General features: G+C 40.7%; 2 protein-coding genes across 3 annotated transcripts; one reads left to right on the top strand and one right to left on the bottom strand.

Moving 5' to 3' along the window:
• Nucleotides 1-358: 358 nt before the first annotated feature.
• On the bottom strand, nt 359-10,305 carry glsl (glutaminase like). 2 transcript variants are annotated; one of them, XM_062547037.1, is made up of 22 exons: nt 10,236-10,305; nt 9,528-9,648; nt 8,781-8,881; nt 7,625-7,692; nt 6,695-6,788; nt 6,395-6,527; nt 6,048-6,114; nt 5,845-5,957; nt 5,273-5,402; nt 5,074-5,144; nt 4,622-4,785; nt 3,623-3,681; nt 3,447-3,491; nt 3,279-3,337; nt 3,113-3,179; nt 2,982-3,032; nt 2,733-2,909; nt 2,442-2,573; nt 2,262-2,354; nt 2,020-2,081; nt 1,625-1,765; nt 359-1,367 (listed from the first exon to the last, which is right to left on the bottom strand). In XM_062547037.1, the coding sequence occupies exons 2-22, from the start codon at nt 9,572-9,574 to the stop codon at nt 1,271-1,273; spliced, it is 1,971 nt and encodes a 656-aa protein (XP_062403021.1). In that variant the 5' UTR covers nt 9,575-9,648; nt 10,236-10,305; the 3' UTR covers nt 359-1,270. The 2 variants fall into 2 exon arrangements, with proteins under 2 accessions (XP_062403021.1, XP_062403022.1); XM_062547038.1 differs by having other exon boundaries at nt 5,074-5,141.
• A 74-nt stretch (nt 10,306-10,379) lies between these two features.
• Nucleotides 10,380-13,311, top strand: c10h15orf40 (chromosome 10 C15orf40 homolog). The gene is made up of 4 exons (XM_062547364.1): nt 10,380-10,687; nt 10,883-11,003; nt 11,176-11,226; nt 12,487-13,311. The coding sequence occupies exons 1-4, from the start codon at nt 10,481-10,483 to the stop codon at nt 12,498-12,500; spliced, it is 393 nt and encodes a 130-aa protein (XP_062403348.1). The 5' UTR covers nt 10,380-10,480; the 3' UTR covers nt 12,501-13,311.
• Nucleotides 13,312-21,588: the final 8,277 nt, after the last annotated feature.

Below are 21,588 nucleotides of genomic sequence, written 5' to 3'. Positions count from 1 at the left end.
GGCAGTATTTGACGAAAACAATCAAACCAACTCACCAGCTGATCAATTTTCTTACCAGCAGCAGAGTAGCCTATATACAGTATCACATTGTGTGTATAGTTTGCAGTTGTGTGTCTTTACTCTTTATACTGTGTAAGGTAGTCATGTGAGGCTATTAATCCGGGTTTGTTTTATAATTGAAAATCGATGGGTTTACCTTTGTGAAACATAACGCCAGTCATATAGGATCTGTGTCCTATCCTTGACACATGTGACACTAATATCTCCTCAAATTGGTGCATAGTTTGTTCGGTGATAAAGAGGGAAAAATAACTGGAACGGCATGTGGACACTTCCTTGCCAAATGCATCTTTCACTTTATAAACTGCATGCAGTAGCATGTCCCACAACAAATGTCCCGCCTTGACTGTTGATGACATTCAGAATTCACTAAATATGAGAACGACTTGATACAACAATGGCCTTCTTTAAAAATGTCTTTACAGAAATGCATTGGAATAAAGCAAGTCTCTTAAAAACATGAGGCTAATGAACACATTCATAAACAGACCGTGTAAGAGGAGAGCTATATAAAGTAATGATAATTTTATACAATAAAAACATAAATTCAAATAATAATGGCAGAAATAATGTTAATAGGCTTGTATAGGGTGAGATTAAATAGCACAATGACATCAGTAGTTAACACTAATCTGGCACTGCTGACATGTTAACACACATTTTGTATTAAAAGGCATAGTGTAAATCCTGAAACTATGCAAGTGTATATCAGTGTGAATGTTACCAAAATATTGTAATTGTATCATTTGAGGCTGGATTACACAAAACAACTTGCTATTATTCCTTTTTGGCTGATTTTTGAACGAAGAAACAACCACCACATCAAAAGAGAGGAAACCACAAAGGCAACCTCGAACAATTCTGCCAGATGCTGAGATGACTTTCACTTTATGTACACACTTTATGTCCAACAATCGATGATTTTGGCAACGGAAATACCTTTTCGCCACTTTGATTTAGTTACCACACCACCACCTTAAATCAAGTTACTGCTTAAACTGATCTCAAGTATGTAGTATTGTTTAGTTCTTCTTTGGCTTCTAAAGCATGCAATTTCGTCTTTTCTTGTTTGAGTTGACCAATCTATTCCCGAAATCCGTACATCTATTCCCAACCAAGACCCTTTTTCGAGGTGTGTTGTGCATAATTCTGGTGCATTCCGTGGGTTTTCACAAGCATGTTTGTTGACATCCAGATTTAGTCTCAGTGGTCATGAGGCCTCTCTCTGCTCTGAGTATCTCTTGAGAAGCTGAGCAGCTTGTTTCTGGTTACATCTCACAGCTTCCTGTAATGCTGTATTGCCCCACCTGTGAACACAGATCAGCACAATTACAAAATAATCAAACTGATAAATTATGGCTTACTGGAATATTATAAATTGCTTATCATGTAACTCAAGTTATTGTAGTTCTCATGAGTTACGTGGGTAGGAGTGTTGCCATTTACATTGTTATATAAAGTTACAGTGGGCAACAACATGTCTTTTATGGAATAAAGAGTATTTTTACGCTAAATTAATTATGAAACTGAACTGAAGTATTTCAGCGTCTTCTATGCCTATTACCTGTCTTTGATTAAACAACTAGCCCCTGTGTTATCCATCAGGAATTTGACGACCTCCAAGTGACCTTCGGAAGCTGCCACATGCAGAGCTGACCTCCCGTCATAATCCACCGCATTCATGTCTGCCCCAGACAGGAAGTACCTGTGGCAGTTTGGAAAGAACAGCTTGTGGATTACAGTGGATGTTTTCATGGAGGAGCTTTTTTTTTTTGGAGCTTTTTTTTGTAACCTCATCTAGCCAGAGATTTCAGCCGACAACAATATATTATATAACAAAATAAACTGTATGTACAGTATATATATATTAAAAAGTTAAAAGTTACAGTCTAATTTCTATTAGATTAGTTGACTCTAGGCTGTGTAGCCTACTCAATGAAAGCACACAGGTGGTCATACCTGCGCAAGGAGGGCAGGTCTCCTCGGAAGGTAGCAAGTAGAATGTTCATTATTTGATAACCCTGCGGAAACGGTAAAAAGGGGGAATATGAGCTATGCCCTGGCTTTTCTCATGGGGAACAGATTTGTATTCACTAGAATGGCAATACTCAAAGTACATTCTCAAAGAGTCTTGACATGTCTGTTCATTTTGAACAAGCAAAAAGTGGTGTAACTGATTAAAAAAGTTGCAGCAAGATAACCTCAGATTCCACTTTCCACTGTCGGTATGACAACACTTGTCTGAATGGAGTCCTGATGTCAAAGCTATGCAGTTGGAAGGACGAGACCAGTTCCTAAGGAGAGAGAAGAAAATGAATGGTGGTGAGACCTTCCACATCATCATGGGGTCCAGATATGTGCTATTGCTTTGGTTGAACTACCTCACAGAAATGCACAGCCTTCCAGGAGTTTTCAAAGGCATCTAATTCAGGTGACCAGGCCATGAGGCCGAGAACACCAGGCACCACTATCAACACAGCACCAGACTTGCTGGATTTTGCTGGTACCGAAGTCTGAAAAAAAAAATGTTTTGACAAAATAGGTTACCGTAAACATAAACTGCACAGACAGGTTGGCCAATCATGGCCTGTAAAAAAAAAATCAATCTTCAATAATCAAAAAACAAAATGCCGTTGAAAGGTACATTGCTATCAAAGCCCCATCTAACGTACCTTGAAATGGAATACCCTGGAGTAGTCATTCATCCCAGCCACCTGCATCATGGACAAGCTACTGCGTACTGCTGAAGGCGACAGGACCTGGTCCCCTGACAGTGGACAAAGGCCCCCATTGGCGAATGTGCCAGCCAAGGCAGCTCCTGACTCACACGTGACCTCTGTTGATGAACACTAATGACAAAAACCTCATCAGAAATGTTTCATTCAAAAAAGACCAAATTAAATGTGAAATATGTCGCTTACTTGTAACATTAGATCCATTGTAGCATTAATGTCCACAGACTCTGGAAAGCACTGTGGAAAATATAGGGAAGGATGTTACATGCAGTATGATACACAGGACGTACATTTGATGATAATACGAAGAGACATACTTTCATTTCTTGAAGGTAGAAAGATAATGCATGGAGTCGGATACTGTCCTTTCTCAGATTCTGATGACTATAAAAGGCAAACAGAGAAATCATATCATCATCATCTACAAACATATCAACATCGGTGCACAGACACCAACGAGTGGTGAAATGAGATTTATGTTACCTTGTGCAGTTTAAGTTTGCATGCTCTTTATTGCATAATCTCCTGATGACATTCAAGACCTGCAGTGAGTGGGAAAGTAAAATGGCACACTAGTTAAAATACACAATATCAGTGTGGGTAACACTACGCCATGTTCCACATGATTGCAAGTGTACAGGACTGACTTACAGACTCATACTTTTCCTCCTCTTCAGGGCCAGGTCTCACTGTCATCTGCAGAGATTAAAAAAAAAAAACATCTGTTACACAAGGAATGGAGGGAAATGACAAAAACATGAAGCAGACGTTTCGGGGAGCTTTAGTGCTATTATCAGAGTAAAACAGAGGAAGGTTATTTTCCACACCTGCAGCAAGGATGAGCAAATGAGAGCACCTGTCTCTATGAGAGGACTGTGTGGTACTCCTGAGAAACAGACAAACAGAACATGGAGAAATCAGCGTCATAATCGCATATACATGATCAGCATTATAGTGTTTCAGACAGTAACTGCATAAACAGTCCTTTGTGATACTCTTACATTCTTTGCACTTACAAGTTACAAAGGTAAAAATATTTTGTTTTGTTTACAGGGATCGTGAAAATAGAAGTCTAATGACATTTTGTGTCTAGTCAATGGTTTAATGTGGTGATTTACTTTGATGTACCAAAATGGCTCCCGTATATATATGCCAAGGGTCTGCAACCTTTTTTCCTCTAACGGCTACTTTGACTAAATTAACATGGTCAAGAGCTACTAATGTAGCTCCTTCTATCTTTGTAGATTGTGAATTTGATTTCATAGGAATTTTATCAGGTTTACCAAGTGACTTTGTTATCAAATTTGCAAACATTTTCCTTGAACCTTATTTTGAGAGCTACTCAGAAACAGGTGGGGAGCTGCCTGTAGGAGACTCCAGCCCTAGTACAGTATATGCTATTTCCTTGCAAAGCATATTCCAATCTTACTCGAAACTACTCTGACTAACGGTAATTTTGGTCCAGTGAAAGTTTACACTCATTATCCTCCAAAAATTGACCTTAAGCTGTTCTTAGACTGGAGTTCCTTTAATGTCAGGCCAGTCTTCCATGAGGTCCTATGTGCAGAGGGCCACAGCTACCTCTGGTACCCCAGCCAACCTATATCAGTCTCTACTACTGCATTAATATGATCTCCAGTCCAATGAGGTGTGTTTGTGTGAAAGGCCAGAAAAGCGTTGGATGCTCAAACTGAACAGTCAAACCCAGGTCAGTGCAGTGAAAGTTTGTGAGAGTTTTTTCCCTTTCTGTGCACCCATACATCATTGCTTTCCCAAACATTATACTCCAGCAACACATTGCAGGACTATAATCTTTTTAGGCTTACCTTGTTTGGTCAGAGTAAAAGGTGAGTCAAACTTAGAGAACTCCTCAACACCAACATATCTGTGTACACAGTCTGAGCCAAGCTGGTCCACGGCAAGGCTGTAAACCAAGGGCCATGATATCTCACCCAGAACACAGGGTTCTGACCAGTCTCCAAGTGACAGTCTGAATGCATACAGACACAATACACTAGGTTAAATACACTCATTTAATACCAATTAAAATGTATTTATCCTTTATTACAAACAAATGTGTATTGATATTCAGAAGAAGTGAACATTTCGAAAAGAGAAATGTTACTGAGAAAATAGTATCAAATCACACAGTCATTTAACTTGGTCCTCATCATTCGAGAATGTGAAGAGACAAATACTATGGAAATTACAATGGCTACAATTTGGTAACAACAGGTAAATGAGAGAGCAGAGAGCAGATGCATGTTTGCGTAGGTACCTCTGTCCATCCACTGTACACAGTGACACTCCCCATTTTCCAGAGTCCTCCACTCCTGCGTCTTTCTCCTGCTAAATGAAACGTTCAGCTCATTTGAAATCCCATACATCATTTATGGGTGTCATAGTGGATGACATATTTTACACTGATTGACATCAGAAGTAGGTTTATGTCATTAAAATGGAAGACTGGTACAAACCTTCACAGATGAAAGTTGTTTGCATTTCACAAAGAGCTTCTGCGTTTCCTCTGTGAATGTGAAAAAGTCGGGGATGACAAATCTCCCTTGTAGTGCTTTCAGGATGAACGATACAAAGCCTGTCACACACCTTAGAAGGGATATAAATGACAACAAATGTTCTGGATGCATCACAATGCTGGCAGATTGCAAATGTGACAAAAGTTTTTTTAAAACCCACAAATCACTGATAAAAGACAACATTGTCCTGATTTATTCTCAACACGAGTATGAACTTGAAAGAACACTGGAGGGTTTTGACAACTGGCTTGAAAAATGGTCTGCATAGTCAGGGCATAAACAACCTCTCAGACATCTTCTAGTTGAGCATGGAAACAAAAATGTTAGTAAACTACCTCTTGGACGATGTAATATACAAACTTTTGTACTTTAAGAGGTGAACTGAGTTTTTGTCTCATACTAGCAACTTAAATAGTCAGCAACATCCTGGAATACCCTTGCCAGCCAACCAGACACGCGTATAAGTGAATAGTGAGCTGGGGGAAATACACAGGCAATGTTGTGGGTCTGACCTCTGAAAGGTGTTCCTGTCAACAGTTCCATCTGAGTCCTGTAGCTTTCTCATCAGTATGTAGCAGTCTTTAATCCTGGGGTCTGTTCTCTGGATTCCAGAGGTCCACATTGGCTGTAGGGACACAGCAGAACAGAAGCACATGTTTTAAATGATGGTTTATCTCGGTGTACAACTACAGTGATCCAATCCAATGGTCCATACCTCAAAAAAGTGATTTGTGTTCACTCTTCCATTGGAGGCAAAACTGTCGAAGAGGACATCAGCCGCCCTGCACATAGATCAATAAAATACCATCAATGAAATGCATGCCGTATATAAATGTATGATAGAGTTATTGCCTTATTAAGTACTTGTATCAGTACTTGGTATTGACCAGTACACAAATGTAAGTACTGTACTTGTGCTCGTATTTAAATTTGAAAATAGTCGTATCAGTTAATCTCTACATTCTTCCTGGTAGTAACTCTGCTATTACTATAACACATAAACCAGCTTCAGCTTCAGCTCTGTCAAACTGTGTGAAGAGCATATGGCTTGGGCTCACTAACCCTTTGCGCTTGAGTTGTCCTTGCTGGGCATCAGGTCTGCCAGCACTGTGCCAGGCTTGAGGGGCCTGTCTCTCATGGTCACCTTGGGGCAAGGGCTGCTTCTGGCCGCCATTCCCAATGAAAGATGGTAAGCCTGAAACAAAAAGATAAAGTAAACCGAAATCTGGGCCCTAGATTTCATATACGTTTTGTTTAATGCTTATATATACACAGCAAGGGGGAGTGGATGCATTGAGACAAAAGAGAGAAGGAGGGCAGAAAGTAATCATGAGGGACACATCTTGAGTTCCACCTGTTTACCTGTTGATCCTGGGCTGACAAAGCTGACAGGTCTCTGAGATGGAAAAGAATTCCTTGGCAAAGGATGTGGAGTATTTCCTGGCAAAGGAGCTTCCTGATTTAAAAATAACAACACCACCACATCAGAGATATAAGAAAGCCTTAGTGAAATGGGCATTCAGTACTCAGAGGTGCTCTTACATTTTTTTCTGAATGTCTCTACAGTGGAAAGTAAATCAAGAAATAAGGAGCCCAGACAAGCCAATTTGTTATTTCAAAGTACATGACAGCTTGTATAAAAGGTTTGACAACGTTTTGTATTCAAAGCGAATTTCTCATTCATAAAGTTCCAGCAAAGCCTTTGATGTCTGAACAAACACAGGTGCTACATTGTGTAGAAAACTTAATTGTTACCTTTACAAGTCCCCACACAGGCAGAGATATATGCCTTAGCCAGCAAATGCCACAAAACCTCAGGGGGTATGTTTTACAACAGGTAAGAAATATTTGAACTTAGCCAGTCTCTGCACAGGCACGTTCACCTCAATTTATACAAGGCAGAACAAAGCACCTTTATACTGTAGTTAGGGTACAAACCATGCCTCCCAAATCCCTGGGTGCAAATATTAAGCCTTTTATCTATCATTCAGGACAGGAGCTAACAATCATCACCACTGCATTTAATTGCTGTTTCAGTTATTCCATACAGAAATAAGGAGATATGTTGCATCAATAAATATCTCAATAGGTGTGTGACATGCAGGCATGTCATACTGTCATTTCAGAAAGTGGTGTTTGATTGACATTGACTGAACTCTAAGCATGTGTATTCATGTATCTGTGTGTGTGTGTGTGTGTGTGTGTGTGTGTGTGTGTGTGTGTGTGTGTGTGTGTGTGTGTGTGTGTAGATGGGTGCAGGATGGCATTGATAGAGGAGGGAAGGGTCTCTACCTGGCATTCATCTCCTTTCACAGGGGTCAAGTTCCTGTCCAAGTGGGCATCTGTTATTCCACCATTTTCTGAGAAAACAAAAGAATAAAAAATACACGTCACACTTTCTTGGTCTTTTGACCTGAGGTGTTTTTGTTCCTTGGCATACTCAGCAGTCACTTAACAGTTCCCAAACCAAACGAGAACGCACGTCACAAATTGGTTTCTATGGTGACAGATGACTTTAATTGTTTTATTTTAACATTTTCTCCACAAGCCTGCTTATTAAATCACCACATGAACATGCTTTTTTCACTCTCTGAAGCCCTGGTGCCTGCTTTTGTGCAAAGCTTCAGAGCTGTTTAGAGGAAAAGCTTGTCAGATGAAAGGGATGGCAAAATAGCCTTTGGCATGTCTGACAGAATTTCATACCGCATCATGCTGGACTTGTAACTCAGGTTACATGAACTACATAACTCACTTTATATAAAATTCATACAAATGTTAAAGCAAATCATGTGTTCTGGGAATTGAACTTCGCCTTAACTCAAGTGCATTTTTGTAGTTGTTTTGCTTTACTCCCTTTTTTACACTACATTAGAACATTCCAGGCAGAAGAATGCAGACAGTTTGCCCAGGGCTCAGTGAGTGCAGACAGACACAAATCTCCACCTGCCACACATACAGTCTGAAAGGGAAAACATCCCATCTCAAAAATGTATATACAGTATACAGCAACATATGCTGCCTAAATTATGTATAGAGAATATAATCTAATTTAGCTACTGGAAATTAGATATATATTATTGCGGTCATGTTCTCCAGACAGATTAACTGAATTATGTTTGCAATTTGTCTTTCAATGGCATGAAAAGTCAACATCGCTACCTTATCCTGACTCTGATTTTTTCACATGGGAAACATAGAGTGCCACATCACATCTCTTTAGAGAGGGTTTTCCAGTTCACCACACCTACTTCCTCCTCACATATCCAGGGCCCAGACGCTCACCACAGTTCCCATTAAATGAGCCTGTCTGGGCAGCAGATCCCTCACAGCCCTGGATGATAATAGCTCAGTGGAGCTACACCCACGGGGCCAGGGCCTCTATCACCCAGAAGCCGCACTGGGCTCACCAAAATTACACACTAGCGTGCCGCTCCATGGCTACACATACCTCGCATGTCCTCCTCCTTGTTGGGCTCCAGTAGTTTGTTGCCGTCCAGTCCTCCGTAGCGTTTCCGCCATTTGCGACGGAGAGATGGGGTTCTCTGAAAACTGGTGTGCCAAAATAAGACAAGACAAGTTTGTAGAACTACCAGCATTCATTTTTGTTCTACTTTGTTCTAACTCTATATCATTTCAGTATAATACACTAGAAAAAGAGACACACGAGGGAAGGGGAGTATGGAACATATATAGACTGTGGTTTCTGAATCAATGCTTTGCCTAATACCTGCATTCATACTCATGACATGTTTTTCACACTGACTTACAATTCTCATGTAGGCTACATGTTTTTCATACTGATCTATGAGGAACATCAGTGGTTGTTTCAGGTGCTTTGTAGAGTGTAGCTCAAGGCAGGATCACACAGAAACAAGTCTGCTCAAGTCGAACATTTGAGCAGGGCAATCATGACCTGGTTATCAATTGTCACTGACAACACAGATGGAGGGGCTTGAGCTAATGCATCCTTTCTGTTGCTGGACCCTTAAACAACAGTGCCACGTCTCATGAAAACTGTTGGATTCAGAACTAGGCTATTCTTATCCTCAAGGACAGCATCGTTTTGTTTGTTTGCTTGTTTTTTTTTTTTTTTTTTTAAAGGTATGAGCTTTGTTCAGATCTAACCGTTGGGCATCTCCAAGTTATTGAACAAATGTTAAACAAATAATAACAATTAAAGAACAAAAAAACTTACCAAAGGTATGGATTTTCCTCTGTGTCTTGACTTTGATTGTTTTCCATACTGCCTTAAAGAATAGGCTTCCACTTTCTGTATTCAGGCAGCTGAAGAAATCTTGCGCAGACCTGAGCAGAGACTAACAGTTGTGTCTGTTTAAAACATAGTTAGAACTCTTTGAGGCTCCTCGTTTGTGTCCCAGGCCAGTACTATTTGTGTCTAAGGCTAGCGTGTATGCACTTGCAGCTGACTTTCTGAATGAATGGGATGGAGTGAAAAAGGAGATGTTGATGAGGGGGAGGGACTTTCACTCAACATCTGGAAAGCGACACCATTAAAGGGGGCGGGGTCGGGGGCATGACCTGCAAGCTATAAATAGTTCGAGAATTTCAACTTTTGGCGCACCAAGTCATTTCGTGTGCTATTTCTGGTTATGTAGCCTACCGGTACATAGCTATTTGGCAAGGTACTGTGCAATATGTAGCTTAGAGTTAACCCATGAAACTTAATTTTAGGGAAACTACTATATAGGCTATGATATCTATAGCCTAACAGCAGAATACACTGCAGTATATTTTTGCATGCAGTCGGCTATTGACAACAGAAGCGACCTTAGAGTAGCAGCCTGAAAGACCGTAAATATATGGACAAGCATATGGGAAAACTTAATTACATGCTATTAAAGATTTGAGAGATGACCCATGACCTAGACGTCATAACACTCACTGAAATGCCAAACAACGACGTTGTTTGCGGTTTGCACTGATTAAGAAGTTCAATCTGCACATTCTTTTTGCAGCATTGACGCGTTATCCGCAGTGTGAACTTAACATTTCCTGTCATGCGCACTCATTTAGGAAGTAGCCTTCAGCTCGCTACCGCATGCCATGTAAATGTTTTTAAAATTGTAATCATACAAAAAAAATTACATACAAACTAACATCTCCCGTTTTACTGGAATCAACGGGCACATGTGTTCACTCGGTTCTTCTTTACGCTTGGCTTCCAGGGCATTAATTAAACCTCTGGACTTAAAAAACTGTTCTACATTCTCAAGGAGTACTGCACATTTGCACATCACTGTGTTTACTGACTGTCAGAAGAGTTTGAGGTTCTTGTGTCAGCTACATCAAAAACGTTTCCTTTGGAACAAAGACATGCCAAAGAAAGATAAACCGGTAACGTAAAGTTTAGTTAGTGCGCCATCACCAAAATACGCATAAACCTTTAGACTTACTTTACTGCCTTGTTATACAGTATTGTAGTGGCAGTCTCCACCACGAGCTTCCATTGTACTGTAGTAGTAGAGTGGTGCTGTATGCATGCCCCTGTGTAAATGTAGGCAATGCTATTAATGTATGTCACCTCTGTAGGGTAAAGGCGCAAAATCACAGTCAGAGGAGACCACAGCATGCCCAGTTTCTCGCAATAAACACGGAGGGATTTCCATAGCTGTGCATGCGAAGCCTGGGTCTAAGCAAAATGCCATTACTGGTAGGTGAATTTAAAACAAGGATTGACTTTAAAGTGAAGATTCTTCTGATGATTGTTATTGGTTGTTAATGAAGAACATATTATGCACAAGCCACCTGCCATCAGGATATCTGATGATAGTGACGCCTTTAGGCTATTATCTTTGTGATGACCATTTTACTTGTGTTTTCAGATGTGTCGTCAGAGGCAGTAGGTGTCGCTATCGCTGCACCCCCAACTGATGGTGAGGCCAATTCCGAGCTTGTCCGGTATCTATCCAAGGTGCTGAATGTGAAGAAAAGCGAAATAGTTCTGGGGTGCGTTTCCCGAAAGCATCGTAAGCCTACGATGATCGTAAAGTCCCTCTTACGACCGTCTTAAGGTTTGCCGACTGTTTCCCGAAACCATCGTAACTTAAGAGCATCGTGAAAACACTCGCAGATCTACGAGTGTTCCAGAGTTCTCGTTGCTGACTAAGAGCGTCGTAACGCTATGCCTCAGTGGAGTCACCAGCAGGATATGCAGGGGGATTACAACTAAGATTATAATGATCCAACTTACGTTACCATTCTTTATTGTATTTACTTGTGATGATTCAGATTTTAGCATGCAAAATAGCATTCATTCAATGGACATAGCCTAATGATGTTATCAAAACCGGACAAAAATAGCCTACAAACAAGTTAGGAAACGAGACGTCGCCAAAAGTTTGCCATTATCTTTTTGTGTGGCCTTTTATTTTTTATTTTTGTATTAGGCTTATGAGGTAAAAACAGAGAAAGGAATATGGCTATAGTCTGTGCTGCGTCAAAATCTAAGCCTAGGCTATGTTATTTAAGCCTACACATTTCCTCATTTTCTTATCAACCTCTTTATTCAAACGTGACACCTCAAAACATTATTGCACAGGCAGCACACCGTGCTCTCACAAGTAGGTTAGCAAAGAACTGGCATGAACGATTAGGAGTAAGCTAGCCGAAGCCTAATATGTTACATATCCTATCTAACAAACAAAAAAAACGGGGCAACAATCTAATGTTAAATAATAAAAAGTATGTATACCTGTGTGTGGTATATGGCCTAGGCTACTTGGAATGCTTACATGCAGATGTCAAAGGTTTTCTATTCTCGTATTGATGTGAATTAATGTATAGATCCGAAGTTCAGACGGTAGGCTTAGCTGTGACGTGCAGTCACCTGACATCACCATCAATCAAATTAGGGGATATTTCAGAACTTTTCTCGTGGACAGCTCCCTTAAGAGCATCGTAAGATCAGTGCACGCGCGTTCACGCTACGAGCATGTTCGGGAAACAGTCGGCAAATCCTAACGATCGATCTTAAGATGAATCGTAGAAAACCCTCGTAAGAGTGTCTATCCATCGTTATCGGGAAACGCACCCCTGGACAAGGTATGGCTTGAAAGAGAGAACATACATCACTGTATGCACATACCACACATGTCTCAAACGATATTTTTAGCTATTGTATCATATCTCTGCAGGGTTCAAGATCTAGAGAGAAGGTCATTAATGTTTCGGCATCATTAAGCCCTGAAGAAGTCCTGGAGAGACTGAAGGCAGAGTCCACGCAGTGATTTCTCTTGAAGCTGTCTGATTGAGACACAGACATTGCTTGTTGAAAGAAGACAAAACCTCTGCATTATACTGCCATGCCATGTGATTTGCTATAATAACCACTGTTTCTGCAATTAGAATACCCTGTTTTGCATTTTTGAACCATATAGCACATCATGGTGGAAACAAGACTTCAGTTTCCAAGTCCAAGTAATTATCCTAGATATTGTCTCATCAAAATATACTGTGAGGGAAAACTAGCAAGCAGGTTAAAACACAGAACTCCACAGGATAATACAGTCTGATTCCACATCCTGACATACTTTTATGTGGCAACAGATACTGACACAGTCCAGCATCTCAAATGGCCAAGAGAGGTGTTTCAGATGTGATTCTAAATGTTATAGAGACACATTTATCACTGAGAAAAAGAATTTAATTAAGATGTTCAATTAGGAATTTACAATTAATCAAAGTGACAGCAGACTCAAGGGATATTTTTATTGCTTGACAAATGTAGAGGTCTGTGGTTGGCATTTTCATTTGTTTAATTTAATTGAATTAAATGGTTGTTGAATTTGATTAGTTTGGTTTTCTGTTTAGTGAATATTTAATGTGGCTGATAGAAATTGCATGGCTAATGTTACAAGAAGTGATACAACTGTGGACAATTTGGTCTCATCACAATGACAAATGCTGCACCTGAAAGTGTCCCTCTGGTCACTAACTTACTATTTATTTTTTTATGAATGCTTTCTTGTGAAAATAAAATTGTTATTGATCACTGTTTATAATTTGTTGTCTTACTGCAAATTATTTGGTCTCTAAATTAGAAAGAAAGACTCGGGTGATAATAAATATGTACGATATCATGCCAGTGCAATAGTGACGTCAATGGAATACACCAAGCAACAGGCCACAGGTCGTGGAAATTACATTCGGTCACAATGTCCGTAACATGCTTTCACACCCACCTTACAAAAGCTTGTTTTAACCAACCATTAGTGGAGTTAATCACAAAAACAGTGTTTCATTGGACAAAACCCAAACTGAAAACAAAGGAGTAATGCTCAAAACATTACAACGTTGATTCTATAATCCATTTTCGTGTGAAATTGCAGGCATAAACATCAAACAATATTATATTTACATGACAGTGAACATAACTTCAATAAGAAATCCTAATGATTTATAAATCAAATGAATCCTCTGTATTTGAGGGGAAAAAGGTGAAATGATTGCCAAAGCCAGTATCTGGCCTGTGCTTCTGGATCCCAGTGTGCCATTAGAGCCAGGTCTCCTGCAGCCCTGTTAGAAGCAGAGCAGCATGATGGCGTGAGCATCCTCCATGCCCTGGGCCTCTTTCATCACTCTAGGCGGCACTGATCTCTGGACGTCTCCGTTGGCCAGTGTCAGGTCCAAGGGCTGAGAGCACTGGTTCAGGTCTTAACAGCCGCAGGCAGGAGCACACCTGACTCACACTCAGCCCCCGCAGGTCATAGGGGACATCCGTGTGCGTCATAAATGTGGAAAGTGGACAGGGCTGGGCAGCTGGCTTCTCTTTTGGAGATGGGGGTTTGGTGCTGGCAACTGCAGAGTTCAAATGTGAAGACTTTTGCAAGGTGAGGCTTTAGCTCGTGTTGCTGATGAGATCATGTATCCAGAATCCATGACGCAGAAGCTTTGTTAGAGTGGATGGTGTCCTCGTTCTTGTTTACAGTTTCCGAAGTTTCACTTTGCATGTTATTATAAGTTTCAGAAAACTCTGTTGACATCTGTTGAAAGGTATTCCAGGATTTTTTTAGTATCACTATCAGAAAACTTTACAGATAATCTTTGAAGTAGGCATGCTCTAAATGCTATGGGATAAATAGTTGTTTTCTAAAAGGTTCCTTTAGCCATATCACTGAGTGATGGTCAAACAAAGGTTTGAGTTGTTGAACATTCAAACAAAAGATTCAATTTTGCCACAGTTCAAGGTTCTACAATTCCATGTTAAATTCAATGAACCCAGATATTCTTTAGAACACACACACACACACACACACACACACACACACACACACACACACACACACACACACACACACACACACACACACACACACACACACACACACACACACACACCTTACAGGTACAAGTAGAACCAGAGGCGGGTTCTCACTCTGGGTGATCTGAGTGCATTCTGTTACAAAGAGATTACCCAGGTGCACACAATTATGAAATCAGATTGTGCTTACACATTTAAATGTATTCATTTAGCTGACACTTTTATGCTTGACTATGCTTAAGTGACATGTGAAGTTACATGTATCAATTCTAAAGGTGGGTCTAAAAAAATGTAGAAAAGTTATATTTTCCCACGAAATTTATTTCAGAAAGTCAATCTTTCATATATTCTAGATGCATTACATAGAGGAAAATATTTTCAACCATTTTTTAGTGTCAATGATTATGGCTTACAGCTCATGAAAATCAAACATCAGTAAGCCTGGTTCAGTAAACACAACCACAATCACAGGACATACTACTGACCTGATAGCTGTCCAGAAGACACTCACCCCCCACCCCCCACAAGGAAGGTGAGCAACAGGCAGTCATTGATGAAAAGTTGCCTGGATGGGAAAAATGTGGTAGGAGAAGATGTGCAAGCAACAAGAATTACCTCTGTCCTGTATTAATTGCCAAGTAAAGATGATTCAAGAACTTTGGGGAACTTCACAAGGAGTGGACTGAGTCTGCAGCAAGACACACATATGCACATGACAAGATTAGAGGGTCTTACCTGGGCTAACGAGAGACAGTCCTGGACCGTTGCTCAGTGGTCCAAACTTCTCTGATTCGGAGTGCCTTGTCATCTGCTGGTGTTGGTCCACTGTGTTTGAAGTCCAGAGTCAATGTATCCTTCTTCCAGGAGAGTTTAAAGCACATCATGTTTCCATCTGCGGATTTGAGACCAGCTACAGTAGTAACTGCTTTGGTTACCATGGTATTACTGTGCTTGGTTGGCCAGACAACTCGACTGACCTAAACCCACTGGAATATTGTCAAGAAGAATATGAGAGCAGTGCCACAGGCTCATTGCTTCCATACCACACCACATTCATGCAGTTTGTGCAAAAGCAGTCCGACCAAATATTGAGCAGATAAATTAACTATTCTAGTCAGACTAGTCAGATTAGTTCATTTCTTTTTAAAAGTATTCTAATATATATATATAGCTACCGTAATCATCAAAATGAAAACAAAAAATACTTGAAACATTTCACTTTATATCTGATGAATCTATGAAATATACACACTATATTGCCAAAAGTATTGGGTCACCTGCCATGACTCGCATATGAATTTAAGTGACATCCCATTCTTAATCTGTAGGGTTTAATATGACGTCTGTCCACCCTTTGCAGCTATAACAGCTTCAACTCTTCTGGGGTGGCTTTCCACAAGGTTTAGGAATGTGTTTATGGGAATGTGTTTTTTACCATTCCTCCAGAAGCGCATTTGTGAGGTCACACACTGATGTTGGACGAGGAGACACCACTCTAATTCATCCCAAAGGTGTTCCATTGGGTTGAGCTCAGAACTCTGTGCAGACTAGTCAAATTCATCTACACCAAACTCTGTCATCCATGTCTTTATGGACCTTGCTTAGTGCACTGGTGCACAGACATGTTGGAACAGGAAGGGGCCATCCCCAGGCTTGACCCCTTAGTCCCAGTGAAAGGAACTCTGAATGCTTATGCATTTACCAAGAGATTTTGGACAATTCCATGCTCCCAACTTTGTGGGAACAGTTTAGAGATGGCCCTGTTCCAATATGACTGTGCACCAGTGCACAAAGCAAGGTCCATAAAGATATGGATGACAGATGACATCATGTCATTACATTAAACAGAAATACATGAAATGAAAATAAAATAGAATATTTTTTTTAAGAACTACCTCAGGGAAATCTCATCCCATTAATTATCAACCAAATATTCTTGTTACAGTTACACAACTACATGACTGACTCCTACATGTCAACACGGCTCCACTTTCTGCTAAATATAAATGACATAAATTGGAAACTCAACTTATGACTGCATGCATTTACATGTATTTGGTTGTATGCAGTTGTTCCCAAACAAACTCTTCAATGCACCCCAATCACCCCAACAATATTACTGATGTCTTCCGCAATTTACCATTTTTAGTGCAGTTTTCCTGACTTCAACCTCCAACTTAGACTGTAAGCAGGAGAAATTTGATTATGAATAAGGGCAAAGCTTAACACCCACGTTCACATGGTGGCTACATCAGGCTATCGCACCACGTGAGCAGAGCTCCCTTAACACTTCGACACGTGGTGAAAAACCCTGAATATCTGAAATTAAAAGCTTCAAACAGACTGCCTGGAAAGAGAAAAGGAAGAAGCATGTTTCAGAGAAGCTAATGAGGGTTCTTCCCCCACAAGAAGTCAGTGTTTCTCACTTGGGAATTGGCTTCAAAAGACAACAAACACACACACACACACACACACACACACACACACACACACACACACACACACACACACACACACACACACACACACACACACACACACACACACACACACACACACACGCACAATACAGAACTGAGCAATCCGCAATTTGTGGAGCTTCTTGAAGGTATAAATTGCCATATGACAGTAAAGTTGTCTTCGTTTAGGATACACCAGATGCCATTACGGGGTTTCGCACGAAGGGGCTTCAACTCATTTATCATGAAAAAAAGCTGGCTTTGAAGAATTTCCATGTAAAGTTATACTTATTTCTACATGGTAATTATTTCTAAGGTTATTGGCTTAATTTACTATATTCAACCGATACTGAATGTCTGCTTGTCATAACTGTCTGTGAGCATATCTTACAGAGGCCTGGTGGAAATGTTAACATGACCAATGCAGAGTACAGAGGCTGGGTATCCCCATAGGGACGTGCTATGGACTCATTCTCTAAGTCGTTCTTCTTGGTTTCAGGGCTGAGCTGCCTGTCACAATGAGAGATGGCACAGCTTCTATGGAGATCTGTAAGTGACATGGCCTTTAAATTTCAAGCCCCTGCGGCCATTCAGAGCCATAGTGTTGAGGATCCGCATCGGGCCCAGGTTGTTGACGACATTTCTCTGGTGGCAGATAAAGCACTCATACAGAGACACATCCCACTCCAGTGAAAAGAGCCTGACTGAGGAAATATGGAGGACTCCTATAAGGATGCCATGGAAAAAATTGTAATCATTGACCTACATCACAGCGGCAAGGCTCTGACTTCCACGAAGCGCCTGACTACTGTACACCAGACCAAACCTAATTATTGTGGTTGTCTGATCCTGTATGAATTACTAATTGTTGAGCTGCCTCCTCTGTAATTATGGGGTACCATTCTTTTTATGGCTTGCCAGTGGGAGTCAATATGTTAGGCAACTTCAGTGTCTCTTACGAAAACACTAGGTTACTGTTCAAAGATGAAAAATCAATGAAGGGTTCTGGAAAATTCTGTCCAAAGTAGTAAGTTAGCATAATGGTTATCTACTGGTCTTTGACACTATCCTTGCATCAGATACATTGCATCCTCAAAGAATTCCACCAGAGTTCAGACAAAAAGGTAATTTAAGGTTAATTCAATGCAATTAAAGGAGCTACCTAAAAGTAATTAAAAGGTTGGGCAGAATAAATGAGTCATTTACTTGATAGGTGTTTGATTACTTCATCTTGAGGCTAGATGCAGTGTTCAATTGAAAATGCCAGTGTGATGGATTGTTTATTCCAGAGCTGAACGGCGATTGTTGACTTTGACAAAGTAAGAGTAATCCTTGTTGAATTGCCAGCCGTGGATTGCTCATGTAAGACATCTATCAATATTGGTTCCCTTTAACCCCAATTCATGGACTTGACCTTGGTTAGATGAACATGGGACAACACCTAGGTGAAAGCGTCGTCATAGTTACATCACTGAGCCTAACCAGTGACTCAACAGACAAACAAGAAAAGACTTAGATGTTATCTCGATGCCAATTTATGCAACAATAAGGCTATTACGAATGATATAATGACGACTGTAGCTTATGGAAGACATTCATGCCCATGAAATGTTTTTGAATATCAGCATCGCTTCAAATCTGGTAACTTGTCAGATCAGAGCCTCTCTGAATGGTGTTGGGTGGAAAAAGACATAAAAGTGGCACATACAACTGTTGTGTTAGGAGCTATGAGCCGTTGTGAACCCAAAGTTTGGTTCTCCCAATAACTTTTTCAGCGGCTGTCATAGATGTGGATGTCAGGACAGTGGGAATGAGAGCGCTGACGTTTTTCATTTCCCAGCCAAATGGTTAGAATGTAGGCAGAGTGCTTAAGCCGATCCCAGGCAGACAAATAGCAGCTAAATCATGCCCCATAGCAAAGACCGGAGATGACATGGGAACAAGGGGAGCATTTTAAAGCCCTTTACTCACCCCCTCTCTGCATGGCTATATATAGAAGCATCTCTCATCACACTGTGAAAACTCCCCAAATCCGCCCCCTAAAAGCACCAGGCCTGTGGAAGGCAGTCTTTAACCCTGGACTTGCCTGCGTTTCACACTGCTGGGCGTTGACTCTCCTCCTCTACAGGTGAGGAATTGCCATGGTGCACTTGGCAACAAGTGTTTGCCTGTGGAGAGGGTCACCTTGGCAGCCTTCGTCATAGATGGTCGGTGTATACCTCTGAGCCATGAGGGGACAATGTGAGAAAGAGCTCTAATCCCAGCGACCTGCTGAGATCTTTCAGTGAGGCTGCCACAGTCCGCTCCACACTGAGGCCTGCTTCTCAGAGCCTGTCAGCAGGTCAGTGTACATGGATTAAGGCAGGTAAAGCCCTTGCATGGTATGGCTGCTGCCATTTCACTAGAAGGCCTCAGCTACTGGCTGAATACCTGTCCCTGACTCATCCACAGTAGCACTGTGAGTAAGTGTGAAATCCTCCCCTTGGAGAACGCCTGACAGCTCTTCACTCAGTGTTTCACCTCAGACCACAGTGCGAAAACAGTGTTTTAAACATTTATCATGGCAGACCTGCTGCCACTCTGATAGAAATGGTGCAGCACCCTGTGTTACATATATTTTATGCTTCGTCAGTTCTTACACAACACAAATGAAAACCAGTCTGATTTGATACCCATTAGGACGCTGTGGTACCTCTTCTCCTCCAACCTCGTTAAGTAGGACACTTCTTTGTTTCTTTGATGTGACAGTGAAGGTCCCAAATGGCCTAAAATGAGGAATGAAAACAACCCCTCATAATCCCAAATGGTTTCTCAATTTGTTGAGGGACATTTCACGGCTTGCTGATTAGCATATTGATACAATTTAAACAACATTCATTTGCAACATGAGTTAGCAAATATGGAGATAACATGCAAAGATGCAAGATGAAACAATATCAAATATCAAATGAGAGGCTATCATGAAATCACCAATGGAATATTTTACTGATCTACAGTTTTCATTTTTTACAATATGGTCTGCCTTTCCGATGTGTGTCTACCTTACCCACATATTTGTACAGTGCTGAATGGGGGTATTAGGGCAATGCTTTCATTGGCGTGAGGCACCTTTCACCCCTGTTCAATATTTACACACTGTAATGTATTTTGCCATGCTTCTACATAATTTATGAATGAAACATATCAGGAGTGTTGGCTACTTTGACTATAACAAAAGTGATGTTTTTGCTATTAAATTGATATTTGAACTCATGAGTTGTTGTCAGAGAGAGTTTTATATTTACAAACTGTGTCACCATCTCTACGTTGCGATGATGAATATGTCACAGCATTTTTTCCCCCTATTGGATGTCAATGGGTTGTGCTGTGGAAATATGAATGGACTCCCCGCAGCTGGTTAGCCTCCTCATGCCACTAATTTTAATAGCTTTCCTCCTGACGTCCTGGTGATAAATTGAAAATTACAACCATTTCCTCTCGGGCAAAATTTACTCCGTACGCTGTGCAATGTTTAGTCTGAAATTGCACTATTGTGGGAGACGAAAGTTAAATGATAACAAATGCACAACTAATTTCTGAAATATATAGCGCAGAGCTTGGAGAGCTGAAACATTTTAGAGTGAAGACCTGAGACCTATTAACATGCACAGAAAGCTGACGTACTTGCAATGTTTCGTTATTAATATTTCTCTCGGTTAATATGTACCCACCACCAAATGCAATTTTTCTCCATGAAATCACCGTTGACACCGAATTGAGACATGTCTAGACTTCTGCAACTGGGTGGAGCATAACAACTCCAAATGTAGTGATGTTTGCTTTTGCCCTAGGATTCCTCCCGTTGTTTAAACGGACATTAAGAAAGATACTATACATGGTAGTTGTAAACCTTTCCTGGAGAATGACATATGCTTGGGTATTGTCAGTTGGGGAAAAGTTGTAAACTGTAAACTGAACCACACGATGGTAAAACTGAACCACAACTGAACCACACGATGGTTTCAATCTTATGAAATATAAATTCGTTACCATCAAAACAATTAAGGACGTCGAACAGTATAATATGCTTCTTAACATAACTACTGCTATGCAATTAGTCATGAGCCAGTTTTCCTGTGTATGACACACCCAACCCAACGATTTCTTGGGTCGGCGGCGGTTTGGCGACTTTGTAGCAGTATATAAATCTGGTTTATGTGTTATGCTACACCTGCATACATTCAAATACAGTAGGCTAAGATTGAATTTTCACCGCCACAAACATGTCTTTCACAAAGCCATTCATCTGATTTATTTTTGAACAGGAGTCAACCCAAACAAAACTTGCCCCAGACGCCATACATATACTTGATGGAAATGACTGTCGGGCGCGTTCACGTAATGAGGGATTTCGCTTACGCACGAGAGAATTCAATGCCTGAGGCGGAGCGAAACACCTTCCTGTGATTTCAAACGGTCTAGGACTAGATAAAAAGCCACACAGACTGCAGATACATTTCATTTAAAGCGTCCATCGT

This window comes from Sardina pilchardus, chromosome 10 (genome assembly GCF_963854185.1).
Source record: "Sardina pilchardus chromosome 10, fSarPil1.1, whole genome shotgun sequence".
Classification (NCBI taxonomy): Eukaryota; Metazoa; Chordata; class Actinopteri; order Clupeiformes; family Clupeidae; genus Sardina; species Sardina pilchardus.
Note: the sequence above shows the minus strand (reverse complement) of the source record. Positions and strands in the feature narration are given on the sequence as shown.